Source organism: Python bivittatus, unplaced genomic scaffold (assembly GCF_059951505.1).
Source record: "Python bivittatus isolate LINGU-HERP-01145 unplaced genomic scaffold, Pbiv_v1 ctg000580_np1212, whole genome shotgun sequence".
NCBI classification, from domain to species: Eukaryota; Metazoa; Chordata; class Lepidosauria; order Squamata; family Pythonidae; genus Python; species Python bivittatus.
In genome coordinates, this window is record NW_028277087.1 from 26,804,488 (window position 1) to 26,828,883 (window position 24,396).

The 24,396-nt window shown below is 38.6% G+C and overlaps 1 protein-coding gene across 4 annotated transcripts in view; it reads right to left on the reverse strand.

The window, feature by feature from the left end:
• Positions 1 to 24,396, reverse strand: part of RCOR1 (REST corepressor 1) — a 140,617-nt gene that overhangs the window by 87,809 nt on the left and 28,412 nt on the right. For all 4 annotated transcript variants that reach the window (XM_088149807.1, XM_088149810.1, XM_088149809.1 and 1 more), the window contains exon 3: positions 3,533 to 3,616. In XM_088149807.1, coding sequence (XP_088005933.1) covers positions 3,533 to 3,616 — 84 coding nt within the window. The remainder of the gene's footprint in view (positions 1 to 3,532; positions 3,617 to 24,396) is intronic.

A 24,396-nucleotide genomic window follows, 5' to 3' on the forward strand; every position in this document is an offset into this window, starting at 1 on the left:
CCTCACAATATGGCTGCTGAACCATCATACCTATGCACAATTTATCTATTTTTTTTCTATCATGGTAGGTGACAAATTCAAGTAATAACAAACAACAAGCATTCCTAAACACTCCCCAAAAGGGATACATCTGCTATACAGTTTCAGGACATATGCATTTATTGTTTGTTACACATCAACTTCCCATCACAATCTTTCAAAAGTTCCTAAGGTGATGCTTTTTAAAAAATTCAATAAACAAGCCATTATAAAAGACAATTAAAACACGAAGTAGGAGACACAAATGTCAGTCCATCCAAATTCCAGTAATCTGCAGCTCAAAATGCCTGGCAAAATAAAATACCGTTTAAAGATCTATCATTTCTCATTTGGGAGCCATAACAAAAAAGGGCCAAGTTCTTATACCACTTCACAGAGCTCCTTCAGTTCCTTCTTCACAGCTCCTGAAGAAAATCCTATCCTTTTCTTATAGCATTTTAACCTTTAAGGGTATAATCAAAGTAATTGAAACATGTGAATAAGGATTAATATTATTTGGGCTGAAACAAAGAGGTAAAGAAATCTTTCTCAAATCAGTTTTCAGAAGGGCAGCCATCTTAGTTATTTGCAATGAAGAAAAAACAACTTCAGCATCTCAAAAATTAACATTTTCTGTATTATGATGTGAGGTTCTATGGACTCTAGATTACTTAATCAGTAACGTCTTGATCCCACTTGCTGAATGCCAAGAGACCAGCCTTATATCCAAAGGATTTCTGTACATCTTTCGGTTCCATGCTAGCCATAATACAGTTTGCCCATCCCAACTTCTAAGTGATCCACATAGCTGCAACAGAAGAGCAACTAGGAAAATGACACACACACCCAAAAAACCCCATAAACCTGGAATTGGCTAAGTTCTGGCTTGCTGAAAAACTATGATTAAACTAAACCATGTCTTAATGTGATGTGTGAATGCAATCTTTTCACTTCCTTGCTGCTGTACTATGAAGGATTCTTATGATGGCCTGCATCTGTGTGGCCCCAATTCTGTTCTCACTGCTGTCCTATTCACTGAGCTGTTTATTTTTTACTTTGGCTTAGTTATATTTAAGACAGCATAAACAAGTTTGTTCTTGACTTAGCAAAGTTCACTCTAACAAAATGTTTTTGTGAACATCAACTTTATACTATTTCTGTGCTATTCCAATTAGCACATATACTAATTTACAGATGCAAATTTCACATGACCTCAAAAGACAGTTTTCCTACAGTAGTATAAAAAGGAATCATTTTGAAGAACAGAAGTCCAGTCCCTCAAATACTCACATGTTTGACAGAGCTGGGAGCCATGCCTAAAGTCCTCTGCAGAGCTAGGATTTTACTGAATTTACCAGAGAGTTCAGTGAGCTTTATACTTTATTTGATTTATATCCTGTCTTTCATACAAAAGTTCAAGGTGGAGTACACTGTACTCTATTTTTCCCTACAACAACCATCCTGCAATGTAGGCTAGGCTGAGAGATGGTGTGTGACTGACCCATAGTCACCTAGGGAGCTTCCATGGCTGCCAGAGGATAGAATTTAGGTCTCCCTGAAGCTAGTCCAAACTTTAACTGCTGTGTCATAAGACTGTAATACTGTAACACCAACCTTTTGATGGTTGGAGGGCTACAGTGAATGGGCCGATAATAATTAAAAAAAAAAAGTTAGCAGGACCACGTGCCACCCGTGGGGAGGATCAAGATTTTCTGGGTGGGTCTTCTTTGGTTTGGGAGAGGTCTTTCCTTCCTTCCTTCCTTCCTTCCTTCCTTCCTTCCTTCCTTCCTTCCTTCTTCTTCCTTCCGTCCTCCCTCCCTCCCTCCCTCCCTCCCTCCCTCCCTCCCTCCCTTTCAGGGGCTGTATTTCAGTTTTTGTGTGTTCCCCATCTTTAAGTAGCAGGAAATTATACTTTTGATAAATTATACTTCTCTTTCAGTGAAAAAGTAACCCAGGAAAAACAAAAAGGAGGTTCAGGAACCACATGTGACCCTGAAGCCATAAGCTGCCTGTACCTGATGTACAGGATAGCTAATTTTTCTATGGTTGCATAGCAATAAATAAATAAATAAATGATGAAGCATTCAGGAAGCACAGAAAAATACCATAAATTGCTTTGCCAAAATATATACATAAATAATATATAGCCATTGTTTATCACCTTATCCTCTATGAAACTGCCCAATGTTGCTGTTCTTTGCTGTTTGTTTTAAAGACTAGGTATGTGTGAAGCAAAAGTATTTTACTTAGAGGTGCTTTGCACCACAAAGGCAACTCACTTCACCATGCTGAGGCATTTCAGATACCTCCTACAGTATATCCAGTTGCCAGAACAGACTTCTACGAATGCACCTCATCTACTAATGCACACTGAATCTGCAGAAGCTTCTTCTGACTGCTGGAAATGCTGTGAGAGAACTCTGAAGCAATGCAAAGTGAATCAATGCAGAAACATCACTTCGTTTTTCAGATGGGGGGGGATGCTGCTGCTCTGAAGTGGTCCTTTGCTCAAAGCCCTGAAGCCAAGACCCTCTGAAGCTATAAACAGCCCCAGAAAATGCCCTTTTCCCATGCGGAGAAAGTGGGCTTAAAATCAGGGGATGATACCATCATTAATCTTCAATTGTGCGGCCTGGGAAATCTATGGTTTATTTCCATCCAGCTTCAATGATCGCAAAAATCTGCCCATAATTTTGTGCAAATTTGGTACTAAAGTATTGCTCAAAATTAGATTATGAAACTATTTTACAGACAAACCTGATTTCCTTTGAGCTGCAATTAATCATGCTTTCTTATTTTTTTCCAAACAAAAAAGTATAGTTAATCTTAGGAAAGGATATTAAATAGACTTCCAGCCGTAGTTTCTTCTAGCCATAGTTCAACATTTAGGCGTTTTTGCAGCTGCTAACCATAATTTGCTAGTACATACAAACCCCAGGAATTACAGTTAAAAACTTCTTGATTGGCTTGTTTCCCTCATATAGGAGCTGCACCCGTAGCAAAACAACTTTTATTATGCAAAGATATGATTCCTAAACCAGGTCCAGGAATTCAATACTGATTTCTACATTTCTGATTCCTTCTGTTATCCTTCCCATCACTTCACTTCACCTGTGCAAGGCAAATATTTGCTTCAAAATGCTAGTGTGCAATAATAATGATAAAAGGTCAGTGCTAAACGCAGACACACGTAGCAAATAACCTACTTTTAACATACATAAAATGTCTGTGGTATATTCTTGTTTGTTCTAGAGTTAATAATTCAGATTTGGATTCCAACAAGTAATCCACTTTCCAGTCACCTTTATTATGTATGTGATAAATAGAAAAAAGGTTAACAGAGCAATCCTGCACACCTCTATTTAGAAATAAGCATCACTGTGTCACAGGATACATATCAATAGTTCAGCTACACTTGGAAGCATTTCACTCTGACTATTCTTCAACCATTTATATAATAAAGACCACTGTGGAAAAGAAAAGTAAGCAAAACAAAAACAAAATGATGACTTACATTTTGCTTCTGAAATATTCTGATTGGGTGACCAGACCAGCATACCGAGATTCTCTCTCTCCTGAGATCGCTTGACAAGTTTCGCTGACAAGAAAATAGATATAAAATGTGTTAAAAGAAAACCTCCCCACATTAATGTTCATCACTTCAAAGCACACAACAAAAGAAATAGGAATAGTAAAATCCAAAATGCTGAAACACAAATGTACCCTCTCTGCAAGATTTGAAATCCAAAGCATCCTTCCATTCACACAAATAACCAAAATGTGTCTCAACAGTATTTTGGAGGAACAACTAATGATGGGGAAAAGGCAAAATGTATTGTTTGTTTTTTTTAAGTCTGTGAATCTTTCTTTTCTGACATTGTCTGGGGACATTCCCAAAACCTCTTGAATTAAATTGCAGATATGCAGCAAAGGCTGCTATTTTATTCATCCTGGACTGCTAGCCAAGGGGAAAACAGAAAGCCAGCAAAGACAATGCTGCCTGCACTGTGTCAGCATAAAGAGCCAGGTTAGGTATTAACACTAGCAGCGCCAGCCATCACAAATATATAGACATTCAGGAAACTGCCTTACACTAAGTCAATCCACTGGTCTACCTAACAGAGTATTCTGAACTACACTCTTGCTAAACCCTTCCTTTTTTAAGCACCTATAATTCTTATTGTTTGGGGGCAAAATGTGATTAAATGTGCAGCAAAGTATACTTGAATGGTAAGGAATAATCATGGCAAATTTCAGACAGATAGTTTGAAGAGTATCTGTACAGAGAAAACAGGTAGTTGTGCCCCTTCCTGAATGTGGAAGAACAAACGGTGGAGGGCAGAAGTATAGCACATTCACTAACTGATCAATCATTAGGTCAATCATATAGGGAGCACAGCTAATATTACCATGGAGCTACTCAAGTTGCAACCACAGGGCTGGGCAGTGCTTCAGATTCAATCTCCAAAAGGTGCTTTGGAGCACATGAAAGTGCAAACCTAGGCCCCCTCTCCAGCACCTTAAAGCAGTTTCATCCTTTCCCCAAGACTGCATGACCGCCCTCCATAATTGCTGTGCAACTCCAAGAAAAGGAAGGGCTGCTTTAAGGTGTTGCAGACAAGAACTACATTCATGCTTCTGTAAGTTTTGAAGCATCTATTGGAGACTAAATCTGAAGGACTGCATAGATACAATGCAGTCAATGTCAAGACTAAAGCTCTCTCTCGCAAGGCATTTTTACCTCCCCAAGAAACAGTGACTGGACACAGTGATGGTCTAATCACAAGTGGTGGTCTTTCTGATTTGAGGCCAGACATGGATGCTGAAGCCAATGCTCCCTCTCCCTCCCTCTCCTCCCCATGGCAGTCTTTTATATAAACACCAAAAGCTTCTTCTCCCCATCCCTATTTCTGGACAGCTGCAACAGTACTGCTCTCTGCCACTCTGGGGAAGGAGATCAGGCCTGGAGCTTTGAAGAGGTCCAGTTTTGGAATGAAGCCATTTCCAACCTCTCTGTTTTGCCTTAGGAAAACTTTTAAAAGTTCCTTATCACCCCACTCCCCCTAGGAATTCAGAGTTTTACTAAGTTCAGCACAGACCTGTAAAAGAAATACATATTCTTGGGTCTGGGCCCTAATTTATTAGCGGTAGTTAAAGGGAACCATTAAAGAAGAACAAAAAAGGGAAGAAAACCCTGAAGCAATGGAAAACACACTTTCCTCCCCTGTGGCTCAGATTTTTCCCCCAGGCAAAGCATTGCTTAATCAGTCTCATTTTCTGAATCTGAAGTAGTATCACTATAGGACTGCCAGCAGTTTCTCTTTATTCTGCTTATTTTACCCTTGCATGTGCTGGTTGACTTCTTGATGTAGTATATTTCCAATTTTTCAAAACTATTTCATCACTCTTTTATTTTTTTTTATTTTTTTTTTAAAAGGACAAAAAAAGGCTTAGGGAAGGAGTTCTCAAACTCTGAAATATTATAAATCTCTAAAATGATAAATGAATTTGGATGATCCCACTCCAATCATAAATTAATAATTTCATTGGGGTAACAATTGGGCAAGAAGTACACCACTTACTTTTAAGTGTTCTATTTGATTTAATTATTAAATCAAATAATGAAAACAATCAAATCAAATAAGACAATGATAGAACCCTACAACTTTGTACAGTAAAACTGTTTCATTGGAAATACGGAAAATAGAAAACAAATTTAAAACCATATTTTAATGGAAAGAATGAATTTGCTTACTTTTGCCTAATTCCTGAAAGCTAGGTTTTACGTTCAAAACAACCACTCATTCACCAGGAAAGTCAGAAAAAAAAGAAGGAACATTCCCTTTACATAGGTTGTTTTGTGCACCAGAAGAAACAGTCCTTGCCTTAAATCAGCTTCTCCTAAACAGTTCTTAAAATGCAACAGCTTGCAAAACACTGGCAGGCTGTAAATTTCTTCAGGCATTGTCTCCCAACACATCTCCACTGTGATAATGTCACAGCCCCATCATCTCATGTCCTTCACACATGCTTGTTGCTTGTTAATCCCTTACTCCATTCTTAACACATTCTTCCTTGCTGAAGTTTCACAAGCCCTCCTCCTTTCCCCTCAGTGATAAGTCCCTCTGCAGAATAAAGGTTAGGTCAAAAGGTCACAGGTTTGCACAAGAGCCTAATGCCCTCCAGGCATGATTATTCCTCCTCTGAAAAGCAAAGGTAACATTAAAAAAACAAAAGAAAACTAAAGAAAGAAATTATTAAAAAACGAAGAACACACAAGCTAAAGCTTTGGAAAGGTCAGACTGCTTTGCATTCAGCATATTTTTGCATCAAACTGGTAAGCCTGCCAAGAGAGGGACTCAGAAGGCACTCTCTGGTGATAACACCCCTCCCAACAGTCTTGCAAGGCCTACTCAGACCCAACACCAACACCGCATTGAGAAGCAATGGCTTAGAGCAGGGGTTCTCAAAGTACGGCCCACCAGGGTCATTTATCCAGCCTGCCCACCTGATTGGCTGCTGCTGCTGTCTGTCAGAAGCGGAAGTGTCGGGGCTGTGTCGGGAGCTGCAGGAGATGCACAAGGAGGGAGATCGCAGAGCCGGACTATTCTACATGACAGGTATGCCGGGTCCGGCGGATCCAGTGTGCATAGGAATTCGTTCATGTTTTTTTCAAACTATAGTCCAGCCCCCCAACATTCTGAGGGACCGTGAACTGGCCCCGGTTTAAAAAGTTTGAGGACCCCTGGCTTAGAGAAAGAACCAGGGAGAAAATATTCTTTCCCCAGACTTCCATTTTTAGATAAAAATCAGAACTCAGAACAACTGATTGGGAAAGATGCCCTGTAATATGCCAATCTGGCATTCTTCAGATATGTTGAATTACAACTCCTATTCAGTATGGATGAACAAAACTGGCATAAATCAGGAAGAAATGAAAAAGGAAAGATGGTACAGAGGCAATCAAATGGCAGCCGAAGAGCAGAGGTAGGGAGGTGAGACAATGTGAAAGGTCTTATTCATGAAGTGGTCTCAGAAGGATTTAAAAGAGAACATCTTGACTTGGCTGAAAGAAAAGGGGAGGCTGTTCCAAACTGTCACACCTAACAAATTAAGCAGCAAAGAACTCCAGCAATGGAGACCTGCATCAGAGAAGTTTATACAGAAAGTGGGAAGTAAGAAATTGTTCAAGGGACACAACCAAGAGAAGGAAGTACAACTTTTAAATAAGGGTAATGGTACTGCATACTTCCAAAAACTGAAAGACACTGGGTTTATACACTTGATCACTATGAAATCAGCAGATTTACAGAATTCATCAACAAGTACTTGGTTGACTGAACAATCACTTGCATAAACAACCAGAAAGTTCTAATCAATACACAACTAAATATTCACATTCTAAAATAATAAAATAAAACAGAAAAACTAAAAGAAGAAGAAACAGCAAAGATATTTAATATATTAAAACCAGGGACCAAATAAACAGCAAATCAAAATTTATACCCACAGACCTTCCAAGAAGATGCTCACCAATTTTCAGGAGATTTTAAATAACGTATTGGAAAAAAATTAAATATCTCCTTTAATTGAAAAGTTAGCACAAAAGAAAATAATTTTTAACAATAACTCACAAAAAATCAAGGTAGCAATTAAATACAGTTTAAAAAATGAATATAACAAAAATAATAGTATTAAACAGGGGAAAAAACACAGAGAGCCAGTTTGGTGTTGTGGTTAGGGTGCTAGCCTAGAAACCCGGAGTTCTAGGCCTCCCTTAGGCATGAAAGCTGGCTTGGGTGACTTTGGGCCAGTCAATCTCTCTCAGCCCAACCCACCTCACAGGGTTGTTGTTGTGGGGAAAATAGGAAGCAGGAATATTAGGTATGTCACTATGTGAGATGGGCAACTATACAAATATGATAAATCACTCTGCAGTGAGATGGACAGTGACAAATTTGAAAAATAAATAAATAAATATGAATAAAAATGTTGCTGCCTGTATATAATGTGTGTGTCATTAGATGGGACTAAGACCCTTTGCCTTCAAGCCCTTGGCATCCTCCCACAAATGGCATTCCACTTCCAGGAAGAGCTGCTTAAAGAGTTAGGAATGCTTTGAAGCAGATATTCTTTGGGGGCTGCACTTAAAGACAGGCCAGTAAGAAGTGCCTCAAATAGCCAGTTTGTCAGAATCATCCTCAGTTGATCTGGACTTTTCCCAAAGACCAGTTGATGACAGAAAAGTCACAGGAATCTCCAGCTCTTCCTGACCACACTGGGGGTAGGATCATGTGCAGTTCATGAATTACCTAAACATTTAAGCAACCAATCCCAGTTTATTGTTTTATTAAATTGTAGCCTGTTTGTGAACATGATCTGTCACTCAGAGGTTTTTTTTACAGTTAGATAATTCTTACCAATGTACTGTATGTTATCTGTTTTTGTACCTATGGAATCTTTCTTTTTCAGCATTACTAGAGTTTCACCAGAAATTGGAACTGAAAATAAATTGAGAGGTTCTATCTAAAAGAGCAGATGTATTCTGAAATTGTTCTAAATTCAGCAGGACTTTCAGAGCTTCTGTCCATTTCTAGGTTCTCATTGGGATTTTCAAAGTGAAACTACAAATGGATTTGGAGATTCATTATAGAATAAAGTTATCTGAGGAATTTTGCAAAGAAGAAACAAAGGAACAAATTTTGCAGGAATTATTTTGTTTAGAGCTTGATCGATTTATTATCCATCTGCATAATGGATTTACAATCAGAGATGAAGCCTAAATTTAACAGATACCAGAACTTTATGCTAATGTATCTATAAATTTAATTCCAATATTCTTATAAATAAAGGAATGCAAGGAGAATCCTAAAAATGCTTCACAGTAATCCAACATGCCAAACTATATTGGAGAGGTTTCCTCTGGTGCAAGAACTCAAAGCTTCAAATGTTTTGCTGCAGAGAGTAGGATTTTTGCTGCACAAAAGGCAGGCATCCGTTAAAAGCAGCATGCACTGCTCTTTCATATCAGACATTTAATCTGGGTTTTTTTGCTAAAACAATGTGACATTTTCAAAATGCTCAATTTCATCTAGTTGTGTTGCTATTCCTATCGTACAATTTAAGTCTATCATATTTTGATCATTCAATCTATTTAAAAAAATGAAAAATAATTATGCAATTCTCTCCCTTTTTTTCATTATTAGCAGGGATGGGCAGGTCACAGCCCACAAGCTGCATGCTGCCATCATCCCCTTTGTTATTGCATCCTAGAGCATCCCACTCTCTGACCCCCAAGTCCTCGAAATAAATCTACTGACATTCAGAGGCAAATCACCAATTCTCAGCAGCACAAATTTTGTTTCTAAAAAGCCACTAAAGCACTAAAATCACCACTAAAACAGGCGGATTAAACACACCTATTTTATTTTAAAACTTAACCTGTTCCTTTTGCACCCTAGGTTTATCTTCTCAAGATTCAAGAACAAGATTCTCCAGACTGCAGAATACATTCTTTGTTGATATGTATTTGGATGCATTCTTTAAAAACCCTATTAAATACAGTATAGTAGAACATTTCCAGACCAAACCCTGAAAATTAATTGTTTCTTTATAAATAAAAAGCTACAAGCTAAGGTTGTTTAAATCTTCCTATATTTAACAATACCCTATTACATCTAAAAACCAAATCTTGTATTAAATATGTTCTACTGTATACAGTACCTGCAATACAAGCAACAATTGTAACTTAGGCTTTATTAAATACAGTACAAATCCAACAGCTTATCAGTATAAAAACTGAAGCCAAAACCAAAGGGGAAACATATATGACAATCATGCATCTTTGATATTTGATTAATTTTGTGAACAAGGTGTTTTAGCTATTAGAGACTTTTCCTCAAGGAAGGGCTAACATATTAAAGGCTATCCTATAGTATTGTCAAAGCAACTCACATAAATGCTACTACAGGTAGTCCTTGAGTTACAACAGCAAATAGGACCAAAATTTCCACCACTAAGCGATACAGTTGTAAAACATGACGTCACATCCCAGCAGTCCCCATTGCCATCGTTAACTGAATCCCACTGGTTGTTAGGTGAGGACCCACCCCGATCCAAACCATTCCCAGCTTGGTCCCTCCCAGTCCCGAGCCTCAGTAAGGTAAGGAACTGCCTCCTCTTCAACTACACCCACCTGCCTATCTCCCCCAGCTCTGCCCTTTTGGCTGCCCTGCAGAGCAGCCCTCCTCGGCAGTGGAAATAGAGGCCTGGGGCCTTCAGCAGTCTCAGTCATGCCCAGCTGACCTTCGGAAAGCTTCTGAGGCTTTCCAAAGCATCGCAAGAATGGCGCATGCTATTTGAAGAACGGCACGACCGGCCTTAGGAAGAAGGCCTGTTGCGGCCCGCAGCAGCCTCACATAGGGCCAGGCCAGGCGCACCTTGTCAGCAGTGGGAGGAAGATGGTGAAGGTCAGCTGGACACAGCAGGGCCTGCAGAGTGCAGGGTGGCTGGGGCTTGGCACTATGGCACTGGGGTGGCTGGACACGGGGCAGGGCTTGACGTGGCACTCCTTGGCTGTGGCGGCAGCACTGGGGCTGAAGTAGAGGCCCGGAGGTGGTGGCGGCCAGCTGTGGCTGCTGAAGGCCCCAAGCCTCTACTTCAGCCCCAGCGTTGCCGCCGCTGAAAAGCGCTGCTATACAGGGCAGCCAAAAGATAGGGCAGCAGAGGTGGGGGAGATAAGTGGGTGGGGCGAGTTGACATGCCCTTGTGGTTTAAGTGTGGGTGGGCTGCCAAGCACCCAAATTTTCATCACATGACCACGGGGGCACTACAACAGCCATAACTTTGGGAACCGGGCATAAGTACCATTCATTCAGCGCCGCCATAACTTCAAATGGTTGCTGAACGAATGGTTGTTAAGTGAGGACTACCTGTAATGCATTACGGCTGGTATGGCCAGGAAAGTATTATTAATGTTGCACTATAACAATATCTGCTTTAACTTTAATGAGTGGATTCCTTAATGCAACATCATCTCTTTTCTCAGGGTTGCACAGAAGCCTGAAAAAAGTTAGGATTCTTTAACAAAAAATGGAAAAAAATGCTACACATGTGGTAGGTCCAAAGCACTTCTTTTGAATCATGTTCAAAGTGTCCACACAGCCCTATTATTTTTTACAAAAGAATCTAAAATACAGTAGAGAAACCATTTGCATTCTCTGTCAAGTACCAAACCACCTTAGGACACCTATCAGGGATCAAATGAAGACAACACTTCTGTTAAACAAAATGTTTCCATAATAAAAGTGTAGAGCTCTCCTTTATCTTTAAATTTGGTAATGCTTCCAAAACCATGTACTGCTGCAGGATGTTGAGAGTAAGTTCAGAATATCTTAGATGCTCCTCTGCTGCAGGCACCAATATTTCATACATTTTCTGTCTGTTGCTCTAGGACAGTGTAGTCCAAACTTGGCCACTTTAAGATGATTGCTGGCTGGGGAATTCTGGGAGTTGAAGTCCACTCATCTTAAAGTGGCCAAGTTTGGACAACACTGCTCTAGGATGTTTATCAGTAATAAAATCTCCTACCTCCAAATCACACACCTCTGCAACAACTTCTTAGTACAGTACTAATTCCATCTTGATAATGTATGAGCAGTTGTTGTATGTTTAATATATACATATTATTCTGCAAATGGGCCTCCTTTGGCTCATGGAATAATGCTTTGGTATGACTCTATACTGAAATTCCTGTCTTCTGTCAGGTAAATATGCCCTCAAATCAAATTCAGACTACAGTTACAAGGACACAACCATGAAGTTTTTGTAACGATAGTATGGAAGTGTTTGGCACTGTTTTCTTCTGAAATGTTGGTAAATGTCCTGATTCACTCTACAGCTCCAGTATTCTCTACTGAACTCCCAAGTATGAAGCAAATCGGACACTGCTTAGCTTCAGAGCCCAGCCGAGATAAGCCAGGTAGCACACTTAAGAAGATCTGCTATTCCAATATCATCATTACATAGGATGAGGGGTAGAGCAGGAAAAGAGTTATCTAATTTATTATAACTACAATTTATTCACCCATTTAAATATGGAGGAGCATCACCTTTTCATAAGCTCTCTCCAAAAAACACTGGGACTGCTTTAGCAACTCCATCACACTACCTGTTTCGCATTTCTGACACACATACATACACAAAAAGGAATAACCAGAGGAAGAAAGGGATGAGATGGGTACAACCCACCCACAACTCCATTTATACTGGCATCAACCCCAGTTGGTTTACCATGTAGCACTTTAAAAGGATCCTTTAAACAAAAGCAAAGCAAAAACAAACAGAAAATAACAGCCTCTCCGCCCCCTTTGTGGCAGTAGAGAGGCCATCTAATATGACCAGAGTATCGGCAATCATATGCTACCAGTGCATGGTAAGCTATTGCCCAGGGAAGCAACTCACTGGGTCAGCCATGCTACGAAGGGATGTCACACATTCTATGAGGGTAAAATTAGGGTTGGCCCCATATGCACCACTTTGAGCTCTTCAGAGTGAAGGCAAGATATAGTTGTAATAAATGCATCCATCAATATATTTCTTAGTTGAATCATCTGAATTTTAATATTGGGATAAATCAATATCAATATATAAACTAAAGTATGGGCCACCACTAATGTTCAATTAGCACAAACACTATTCAAAACAGATACAGGAAAAAGTAATTTTCAAGAACACAAGATTCATCAAAGTTGTTTAGCACACAGCTATTATTAAAAATTAAAAAGGCATTGCTCATTTCAATTGGGCTCCAAAGTATCTGTAATTATGATTAAAGTACTGTGACGGTCCACTACAAAAAGAAGAATTAGAAGAAACACATCACCTAAATACTTGAATCAGGACCAACTAAAAAGCCAAAAAGAACAAGTGTGCTTGCATTAAAAATAGCTAGATCTTCCTGCTTTCCAAAGGGTTTCAGAGCCAATAAATATTATTCAGACAACTTTTCATTTCTTTCCATTCAGATCATACTTTAAGGAGAAATACGACAGAGCCATCTATCCAAAGTTAAAATGATAAAATGTCTTGAAATGTCATCTGGAATGGAACTTTTTACAATTAATTCTACTCATGTACTAGACCAGAAAAAGTATTAAAAGGTAAAACTATCTGTTGATAATTTCTCATTCTACTGCTGCTAAGGTGCAATTATAATTCACTTCCAATCAGTCCACTTTGAATAAGAGTTTTGACCTGCAGTCCAGGCTCCATAGTGAAGGTGAGAAAGGAAGATTGAAATTACTGAAAATGACATCAGAATATTTTTCTTGTTTGATTTATATCCCACCTTTTCTTTAGGAACTGAGGCACATAGTACTTCCTACCCCCGCAAAAAAACTCCAGTGAGTTAGATTGGGCTGAGAGAAAGTGACTGGACCAAAATTCAGCCAGTGAGTTTTTATGATCTAGTGCAGAATTCTACATTCATTGTTCAAAGCAAAATCACCATGGGGAACATTCAAAATATACTTTACAGCACTTTTAGTAACTTAGAAAGATTGGTAAAAGCAACAAGAGTAGTAATAACACTTAAAACCAGTTTTTCTCATGGCTGGCTGGGGAATTCTGAGAGTTTAAGTCCACACATCTTAAAGTTACCAAGTTTGAGAAACACTGATTTAAAACTATTTTAGCAGGCATTGAAGGCTGGGTTGTTGTAATGTTCGCTACAGTACTGGATTTTCATTTTTGGTAAAGTGCCCCCAGTATTTATTTATGTTGATATATGTTAAGACATTTTGATCTTTATTTGTTTATAGTTTTAACCTGATTTATGGATACCAGGTGAGTGTACCACTCAGAGATGTTAACAATGGGAGCAGTCTATAAGCTCAGAAAATTAATTAATTAATGCCACTCAAAAACCTGCTTATATAACTCCATAAAACAGCTAAAACATAGCAGTACAAGGAGAGCCCTCCAATCCATATTTATTCATTGTCTTCATTGCTTGCAGATCCAAAAATATATTTAGCACAGTGTGGTTATAATACACTGGAGCTTCTAGAGGACATCTTCAGCCAATTGATGCTCAGCTCAAACCAGCTTAATCAAATCTTTCATACTGATTCAGATTTCCTGGTTACTGAATTTGTTGTCTTTCCCTCTGTCTGTCTCTGTCTCTGTCTCTCTCTTCATGCATTTGTCCATATTTTTTCTGCACATTTTTGGTTTGTAAAATAAGTAATCCCAGGGGTCGGGAGGGCAGGCTAAAGGGAATACTGATTTCTTTAAAAGAGTGATTGGCGAGGAGGTGAAGCTTTCAGAAATTTTCAAGGGATCACTAGGTGCTTTGCTGTTGGCATTACACAATCTTCAGTGTTTTTTTAATAGTAAATAATGAGAAAAAAAATCAAAGGTCCAAAGTGCCATTTCCAGGTTAGATGGGTACAATGTAGCAGCAGGTAATACACCCACCCTAATATGTAACATGTAGATTTGTTAATTCAGTTTTCCACAGTCTGACCTTGTAACAGCTATATTCAATTTCAGTTCCTATAATTCCCAGCCAATATGGCCAAACATGCTAGAAATTCTTGGAAATCTAATATATCTGGATGGCACCAGGTTAGAGAAAGCCATGTAAACTGTTGGTTTCTTCAGTCTTAACATGCAACCCTCAATTTCTGGGGCTTTTTGTTAGTATTCAGAAAGTGTTAGAGAACTACCGAATCTTTGTACTTTTGTAACAAGAGAGAAATGGCACAGGACTAAAAAAGACTGAAAAATGGTCAATAACAATTGCTTCAAACATCAAAGGCAGTATAATAAAAAAAATCAAGGTAGGTATTACTTCCATTTCTAAGGTTTACTTTTAATTGATATTTCAATGTGCTTATTGTTTTATGTTTCTTTTGTAATGTGCCATGAGATTGTATCAGTTCCTTGTATTAAAAGTAAGGAATAAAAGAGGAATGAAAATGCCAATTGCTGAGGAATGGGACTGAGAGGATGATATTGTGCTCACATCCTATCTGTGGCTTTCCCAAAGGCATTCTGGATTGCTACTGACAGAGGACAGGAAAATACACTAAACTGAGCTTTGATTTTTCACCTTTGATCCAGCATGATTCTTCTTATGTCCTTATGTTTTTTTTTAATGAAAAACAATTTAGTGACACTGATATGTAGATGCCACAGAAAAAAATGTGGCAAAAGGCTAGTTATTCCCAAATAAACCACTACTATAGAAAAGGCATGGATTTTTCTAAACAAAATAAAATAAGACATTATGGGATGATTTTGGGCCTATGTTAACTTCTATTTATTGATCTAAAGGTAAAATTAGTTCCCAACTCTAGTCATTTACATTTAAGAGTCATCTTAGGCTCAGTGAGAACATGGTAACAGAGGCAGATAAATTTCTTCTGTACAGGTAGTCCCCAGTTTAAGAACCAGTTCCATTCCCAAGGTCTGTCCTTAAGTTGAATTTGTATGTAAGCCGGAACAGTATTATAGTATAATACTGTATAAGTAGTATTGTGCAATTAACTTGAACCATTGTGTATTTATCTCGAATCATTGTGTATTTAACTCAAATTTTGCTATAATAGGCTCCATTCTTAACTATGGGTCGTCCGTAAGCAGGCGTTCTTAACCCAGGGACTACCTGTATAATCTCTTTTTGAGACAACTTGCAACCTCATGCATGTTAATAGATGCATGGATGGATTACACTATCTCTGAATGAGATTCTCCCTCTTTCCTCTGACATTCTTTTTAAACCAGTTACCCTCCAGCATCAAAGCTAACACACAACACAGTATATTTATGGATAGAAATCGGGAAATCAGCTTATGTTGGTAAAGTGGCCAGATCACAAGCCCAGAGACTTCATCTCAGTCTCTCTGCAATCTCTCCTGCAAGCAAACAGCCACGCTGGATCTTCCTCAGCTTGCCTTCACTTGAGGGATTAGAAATGTTCCATCGGGATATCAGGCCACAAATCTGGGCGAAGAAAAGGAGGGAAGCACAAACTGGAGGGCTGCTATAAAAACCACTTGGGGTCTTGCTTGTCTATCTGCTCCTCAAGCAGAGAAGAGGTAATATAGGCCAGTTTAGAAAAGGAGAATAGATAGCTGATTCGCTGAACAAATCTGTGCCACCTTCTACTGCCTACACAACTCTCTTCATCCAAGTCTTGGATTAGAAAACAAAGCTTCTTCTCAAAGATGGTGTTTATGAAATGAATATTGCAGCCAATCACTTATTTCCCCCAGACGCTAGCTTTACACTTTAAAAACCATCTGTTTTATTTGTTCTTGTATTTTATTATTTTAAATATATTTTATACTCCCTAGAGTTATGATAATTGGGCAGTTTAAAAATATAGACTGTACCATGAGAGAGTTCTGTTGGGATTTTTAAAGAGATTACAGGGTGCACTCATCATTTTTCCTTTTTAAACTCCCTTCTACTTGCTTATTAGTGTAATTCCCCACTACATTAAACCATGATCAAACATTTAATTTGGTTCTAACTTATTTTCCCCTTGTTTCATGTAAACTGAAAAGTATGATGCTACTTTCCATGCTTGTAACAAAAGCAGAAAAGGCAACAGAAGGCACGTAGTCAAGAATTAAAGAAAACCAACAGCTATGTAAGCACAAGACTGCAAAGTCATCCTGGGGCTAAGAACATCCTTTGTCATAGTCTTTTAAACAAAAAGAAATAATCATACACCCTCATTAAAATTAAATAGGAATGTAAAGCCAGTCAGAGTCTGAAGAAGTACTTGGGTAGGCATTGAAGCCAAGCAAAAATCAGTTATTTCCAAGGCAGGTACATTTTGCAGACTTGTGAACATCTATAAATATTGAAGAAATGAACTCTCTTCTGAAAAGCATTTTTCATATATGCCCATGTTTAAAAAACAGACTATATCACTCTCCTGGTAAAGAGATTAGTAACACTCTCCAGAAACAAACTACTGTATGTTATTAGGGAGCACCTTATATATTAAACCACAGACTAGTAACCTGTAGCCTTCAAACCCTTTATTAAAACCCCCAGAACTTTCTCAAACCAAATTTCAGCATATGCAAATTCTTACCATTTAGAGACAGAGAAAAATTAGAAGTTTTAAAATAGTTGTACCACTGGAGAAATAAAAATACCTGTCTCTCCCTCTAAAATATTTTTTTAAAAAGTTCTGTCCATTCCAACCATTTCCCACAACCCAAACTGAGCATGGACCCCAGATCACCCAGGTGTCAGACAAGAGTAAGTATCCAAAAACTATTCAGCCAGCATCTAGATCATTTCAGCTTCCATTTGTTCTGAAGGCTACAAAAGCCAACTTGAACATACATGGCATAGGCTAGCAGTGTATCAGAAGCCAGGAGATTAAAGAAATGGAGCTGCATTTATCTGAAGACAGAGTAGAAATTCCATTGTATGACATATAGCATTTTATGCATGATAAAAAGCTATTGAAAAAAACAATGAAAAATTCAGTATTTCTGTATGTGGATTTGTTTCCAAAATGCCAAAAACCACACAGCATTGGTGATATGCTTGATGTATAGACTGAGCCATACTTGGTTTAACTATACTGTTCAGGAGCTACACATAAACAAAAGCTTCACCCATATTATGAATTCCTTCCCTTGAAAACCTACTAATATAAAATGCTATTTTGGATTTCATGTCTTAGATATCAAATTCCTTTGATCTTCTTTTTACAAGGTAAGGTAGGATCCAAAAGTTATTTTAACTGCTCCTGTTGGAAATTAGTTTTGTATCTGGTGTGTTCTTTGAACAGGAGACCATTATAATACTTCTGTTACATTAAAAAAGCCATGCAAAGCTGCTTTTAAAAAAATGACTCCCAAATTCAACGTTATGTGCAGAACTATTTGCATAGTATGTTGGATCCCAATTGCAAGATGGAAGACTATAAGCAGAATTTGCAAAAAAGAGACCTCAAGCTGAAAGGCACAACTAGCACTACGATTTGGTATGAGAGCAGTTATGCCAAAGACTGGAAAACCTAGTTTGAAATCCTGACTAAGGGGTAAAATTTATTGGCCAGTCACATACACCTTCCATTGATTTTGTGGATGATAATATTTTATGAGATGATGGAAGGACATTACAAGCTACTCTGAACTGTTTGTGGGAAGTACTGAATGGAAGTCTAACAAAATCCATTTAACCCTGTTTAGTAATTTCGGTTCAAAATCATGGTTAATAAATCACACTGACTGGATTCACACATTACACAATTTATGGCTGAACCAAGTCATTGCATTTGTGCATTTAAGGAGGGGATTTTCTCCTACATTCTGCCTATCGGTGAAAATTACTCTCCAAATTTGTTTGTACCAAAGGGAAAATATACAAGTCTTTGCACATTTCCAGTGTGTTCAACCCTCTATTCTCAGGCACGTGCAATGCTCCCAAACCAGGTATACCCTTCTTACCTCTCCACCGACAAGAGGTCCAATCACCAGTCTCTGCCTATTACAGCTAATTTAGCCACTATTCTTAGCTAAATTCAATCACTAACCACAGAGCTATCAGTAAAATTAGATACTGAGCCAAGTAACAAATCATACTTCTTTAGAGATTTCTTCCATAGGGACATGTGCTCTCCCTTTTCCTATTCCTCACCTTGTAACAATTGTGCATACAGGTTATTCACAAGTTCCAACCAAAGCATGGGTAAGAATTTAATATCCTATGTCTTTTACATTTATATACTTTCACACAATAAAAAGGGAGGTTTTGTTTCTGTGCCTGCCTGTGAGGATCAAACTCTTGCCAGCTTCTGCTAATGATATTAGAAAGGAGCCGGGGGGGGGGGTGTATCACAAGGAACACAGAATCTTTCAGTGCTGTATCCATTGCTAAACCAAGACCTGCAATCCTTTTCAAGGATATGCTCTCAGTAACAACCTTTTCTTTCTACAGTTATTAATACAGGAGAGACAAAAAGGAGATATTTTCTTTTTGTAACTTCTCCTTCCCCACCCACTCACTAGAATTCACTGAAAGAACAGAGGGAAAGAAGACAGTTTATCTCTTGCCAGACTGTGTAGACTTCCCAGACTGTGCAGACAAAAGTAATGTAAAAAAACACAAAAGTTTCATTAATAAGTGTTAGGCAACCTTGAGGATGTAGATTAAACTGCAAGAGAAAGCAAATTACAGGTGAAACTCGAAAAATTAGAATATCATGCAAATGTTCATTTATGTCAGTAAGGCAACTCAAAAGGTGAAACCAATATATGAGATAGACGCATTACATGCAAAGCGAGATATGTCAAGCCTTACTTTGGTATAATTGTGATGATTATGGCGTACAGCTTATGAAAACCCCAAATTCACAATCTCAGAAAATTAGAATATTACATGACATCAATAACACAAGGATTGGAAATAGAATAATATCGGACCTCTGCAAAGTATAAGCATGCATATGTACTCAGTACTTGGTTTGGGCCCCTTTTGCAGCAATGACTGCCGCAATGCGGCGTGGCATGGATGCTATCAGCCTGTGGCACTGCTGAGCTGTTATGGAAGATCAGGATGCTTCAATAGCGGCCTTCAGCTCCGCTGCATTGTTCGGTCTCATGTCCCTCATCTTTCTCTTGGCAATGCTCCATAGATTCTCTATGGGGTTCAGGTCAGGCGAGTTTGCTGGCCAATCAAGCACAGTAATCCCATGGTCATTGAACCAGGTTTTGGTACTTTTGGCAGTGTGGGTAGGTGCCAAGTCCTGCTGGAAAATGAAGTCAGCATCCCCATAAAGCTCATCTGCGGAAGGAAGCATGAAGTGCTCCAAAATCTCCTGGCAGACGGCTGCGTTGACCCTGGACTTAATGAAGCACAGTGGACCAACACCAGCAGATGACATGGCTCCCCAAATCAACAGAGACTGTGGAAACTTCACACTGGACTTCAAGCATCGTGCATTGTGTGCCTCTCCATTCTTCCTCCAGACTCTGGGTCCTTGGTTCCCAAATGAGATGCAAAAGTTGCTCTCATCAGAAAAGAGGACTTTGGACCACTGGGCAACAGACCAGTTCTTTTTTTCTGTAGCCCAGGTAAGACGCTTCTGACGTTTGTTGTTCAGGAGCGGCTTGACAAGAGGAATACGACATTTGAAGCCCATGTCCAGGATCCGTCGGTGTGTGGTGGCTCTTGATGCACTAACTCCAGCCTCAGTCCACTCCTTGTGAAAGTCCCCAACACTTTTGAATGGCCTTTTCCTGACAATCCTCTCCAGGCTGCGGTCATCCCTGCTGCTTGTGCACCTTTTTCTACCACACTTTTCCCTTCCACATAACCTTCTATTGATGTGCTTTGATACAGCACTTTGGGAACATCCAACTTCTTTTGCAATTACCTTTTGGGGCTTTCCCTCCTTATGGAGGGTGTCAATGATGGTTTTCTGCACAACTGTCAAGACAGCAGTCTTTCCCATGATTGTGATTCCTACTGAACCAGCCTGAGAGACCATTTAAAGGCTCAGGAACCTTTTGCAGGTGTTATGGATTCATTAGCTGATTAGAGTGGGACACTTTGAGCCTAGAATATTGAACCTTTTCACATTATTCTAATTTTCTGAGATTGTGAATTTGGGGTTTTCATAAGCTGCACGCCATAATCATCACAATTACACCAAAGTAAGGCTTGACATATCTCCCTTTGCATGTAATGTGTCTATCTCATATATTGGTTTCACCTTTTGAGTTGCCTTACTGACATAAATGAACATTTGCACGATATTCCAATTTTTCGAGTTTCACCTGTACATACCAGCCAAACTCACTAAGGAAATTATTTTGCTAATTTTTCATACCTATCTTGCTCCTGTTTACCACACCCTCCACCCTAAATTTATTGGGCCAGTTAACTGGGATGACAGGAGCTGTAATCCAGCACAGTTGAACAGCAAAAGCTTGTGGAAGACTATTTCCGATAACTTGTCCTGTTCCGTTTTCTGAGAAAACTCTATGATAAAACTTGTCAAATATCAAATCGTTTAAGGTCAGTACAGAAGACCTGGAAATCAAGGAGAGAATCTTCTATCAGTATCACTGTCCATGTGCCACAAATGCACTATCAACGAGACATTTCCATCACTAATATGTTAATGTGTGTGGGTATGTGTGAATCTAGATCCAAGAAGCTATATTCTATAGATACAGCTGTAAAGGGTGGCACAGAACATGCAAGAGAGTTTGTGCTTTTTGCTTCTACTGATTACCTCCACACCTCAGCAATTCAGTCAACACAAGAATGCCCAACCCATCCGTTTCTAATCTAATCAAACCATCACCGTACACCTATTCAATTGGTGTTGAAAGTCCTCAAGAGGAAAGGGCACGGTAACACAAAAGCACCCTCTGTAAAAAGCTGAGAAAAAGATTTCCTTTCAGAACTCCTCCATTATTTGGATTATTTAATGCAGCCTTCCCAAACATTTGGCATCCTTCAAACATGTGGGATTACAGTTCACATAATTCTCTGGCATGTTTGGAATTATAAAATTTGTAGTCTTATAACTCTGTTTCTTTCCTGCCATCTCTTTACTTTTAATCTAATCATGGCCAGTTCAGTATTTTTTTTAAAGACATGTATTTTATAATAACTTATATATTTGAGTACTCTCTAAAATATATCTATTTGAGGGAGAGTGCACTAGTATTCTTCATGATTTACTGGCAAATGTGTGTGCATGTGAATTTACATAATGCTATTTTTGCACGAGTTACAGAAATAATCTCATTTTTGTTCTATTTTTCATCCAAGAAGCTCAGGGAATAGTTAGGAAGAGCCCGATATCAGCACTATGAGGTAGGAAAGGGGGAGAAACAGTGACTTAAGCCACCAGGAAGCTTTGTTCCTAACTGAAAATTAAAATGCAGACAAAACCTAGCCTTCTAACTAGTATTCCAAACAAATCACTGCTAAATTCTCTATAATGTCCTCTATATAGCTTAAAACACAATCTAAAAGGGTCCAGGATGAAACATATTAATCCCGATGGTGACTTCTTTCCAAAATAAATGTTCTTCTCTCCCCCTACTTTTTTGGTTCTAGTTCTGCTTCCGCCAGATTCTCTTATACATGGAAACATGATTTGTAAAAATGATACAGGAGCGAGAGGACCATGAGAATAAAATCATACATAGTGTGGCAGAAGGAATACTCATTCTCCTATAAAAGAAGATTCCTAAACTGTCCAGTGAAGGTGAATGGTGGGAGATTAGGAAAGCAAATGATGTACAGTATTTTAGTATGATAGTCGCAGTTGCCTTCTTGGGTTTCTTTAAAGGCAGATCAGGCAAATTCATGGAGGAGAAGGCTGTTTATAGTTACTAACTATGATGGCAATATTCTGCCTCCAGGATCAAGGCCAGCAAACCACCTAATATCCATTACCAGGGAACAACAGCAAGAAATGGTTGTTGCCTTCTTACAGGTTTCTTGCAGGCATCTAATTATGGATAAAAAAGATAATATACCATTTCATGGGCTCCAGCAAAACTCTTATGCTGCTAATTCATGAATGCCATAACTTAATCTCCTATGGCCATCCTTACAAGAGAAGTTCATCCAGACAGCTATTAAATAGTAGCCGTTCTATTGTCACCACCAATCTATAGGTGTAAATATATGGTCTGCAGTTTTTGTCGTTCACCATATCCGATAACAGAGAAATGTCACAGAAAAATTGTTTGTAAGCATCATTGTGGAAAGTAGTATATTAATAATACATTTGGGTTTGGGTTGAAATTTGGTCAGCAGAAGCAAGTGGCTCAAACACACAAGCATTTGCTGAGAATGTCCTGCCCAGGTAATCAGAATCAGAAAAATGCTCAAAAGTTTTTCCATGCACAAAAATCCCTTCTGGGTTCTCTTCCAGCACTTTTTTTTAGCAGGTATGAGTATTTACACCACTTTTTTAGGTGGTGGGAGTATTTATGTTACTATTAGTGCAAAACAATTAGGACTCCTAAACTTTTCTCAATCTGCTGCAAATCACCTGGAAATCTACAACAAATCCTCATGTACCTTCTATCCATTCATGACAGAAGCAATATAGGGCTAGAAAGACTAATGGTATGAACTTAGTGTAAGCTTCCAAAAATATTCTTCTACCCAAAGTCAATAAAGTAAGATCATAAAGTAAGGTCTTACAAAACTATGCATCAACAGCAAAACCAGAAGTGTGACATACAAATGGATATGGAAATATATGACAATTTCCCATGAGCAGAATTTTGACTAAGTCCACACTTTGGACTCAAACGTAATAAGCACCAATGCTGGTATTTTTAGCCTCTCACAACTTTACAATGGATTGTCTATTCTTATTAGAGCTGGAAATGGTCTGTACCTACAAAACAAGAAAGACTACATCCAAGCACCTATTTTGCTAAAATCACCATACTATGCTTATTTTATTACTAACATATTTTGCACCATTATCTTGATCAAACTGCCTTAGTCTGAACTCCAAAATGGCATTTTTTACAGACTGAATTTGGATGATAGCCATTACCTCACCTCATAATACAGGTTGTCCTTGCTTACTGACCACTCATTCAGCAACCGTTTGAAGTTACATCAAGAAAGCAAGGAATGAACCCCATTTAAGCCTGCCTACTTTTAAGAAGTCCATAGATTTGAGAAATAAGAGGTAGGTATGGTGTGTGTATTTTCTTCCCCATGAATCTTCCACATCTTGCTCAGTTACAGTTTGTATTCTTCACTTTGATATAGGCCATAGGACCCATACAGTAGATAACATAATCTGATTTTGTCTGGGGATTTTAAGATATAATTTTAGCATATTATATCTAAAAAGTCTTCCAGCTCTTCTGTATGAGCAGAAACAACCCTAAAATATAGACAGTACTGTAAATCAGTCTTCCCTAATCTGTTTTCCAGATGTGTTATACAAGCACACCGCTCTTTCCCAGCCAGCTTAAAACAGGAATTAAAGTCTATCACATCTGGAAGCCTTGATATCTATAGAGGTATGTAGATTAACAAAGTGCACCACCATTACTCAGCTTCATTATTACCATATTCCACTCACCAATCTTATGGTTCAGTTTACACAACTCAGACTAAGTTAAAATGTGGTCAGCACTTTGCAGTTTCAAAATTATAAGTAGCCAGCCATTAACTTAGCAGGCCATCATGCTTTTAGCCACAATATAGGTGGTTTGGGCAGCACCTGTTATGTGAATATAGTAGTTTTGTTTTGTCCACCCAATTTTAGTGTGCTGGGTAAGTGCCAGTCTCTCACTACATCAGTGTTTCTCAACCTCGGCAACTTTAAGATGTGTGGACTTC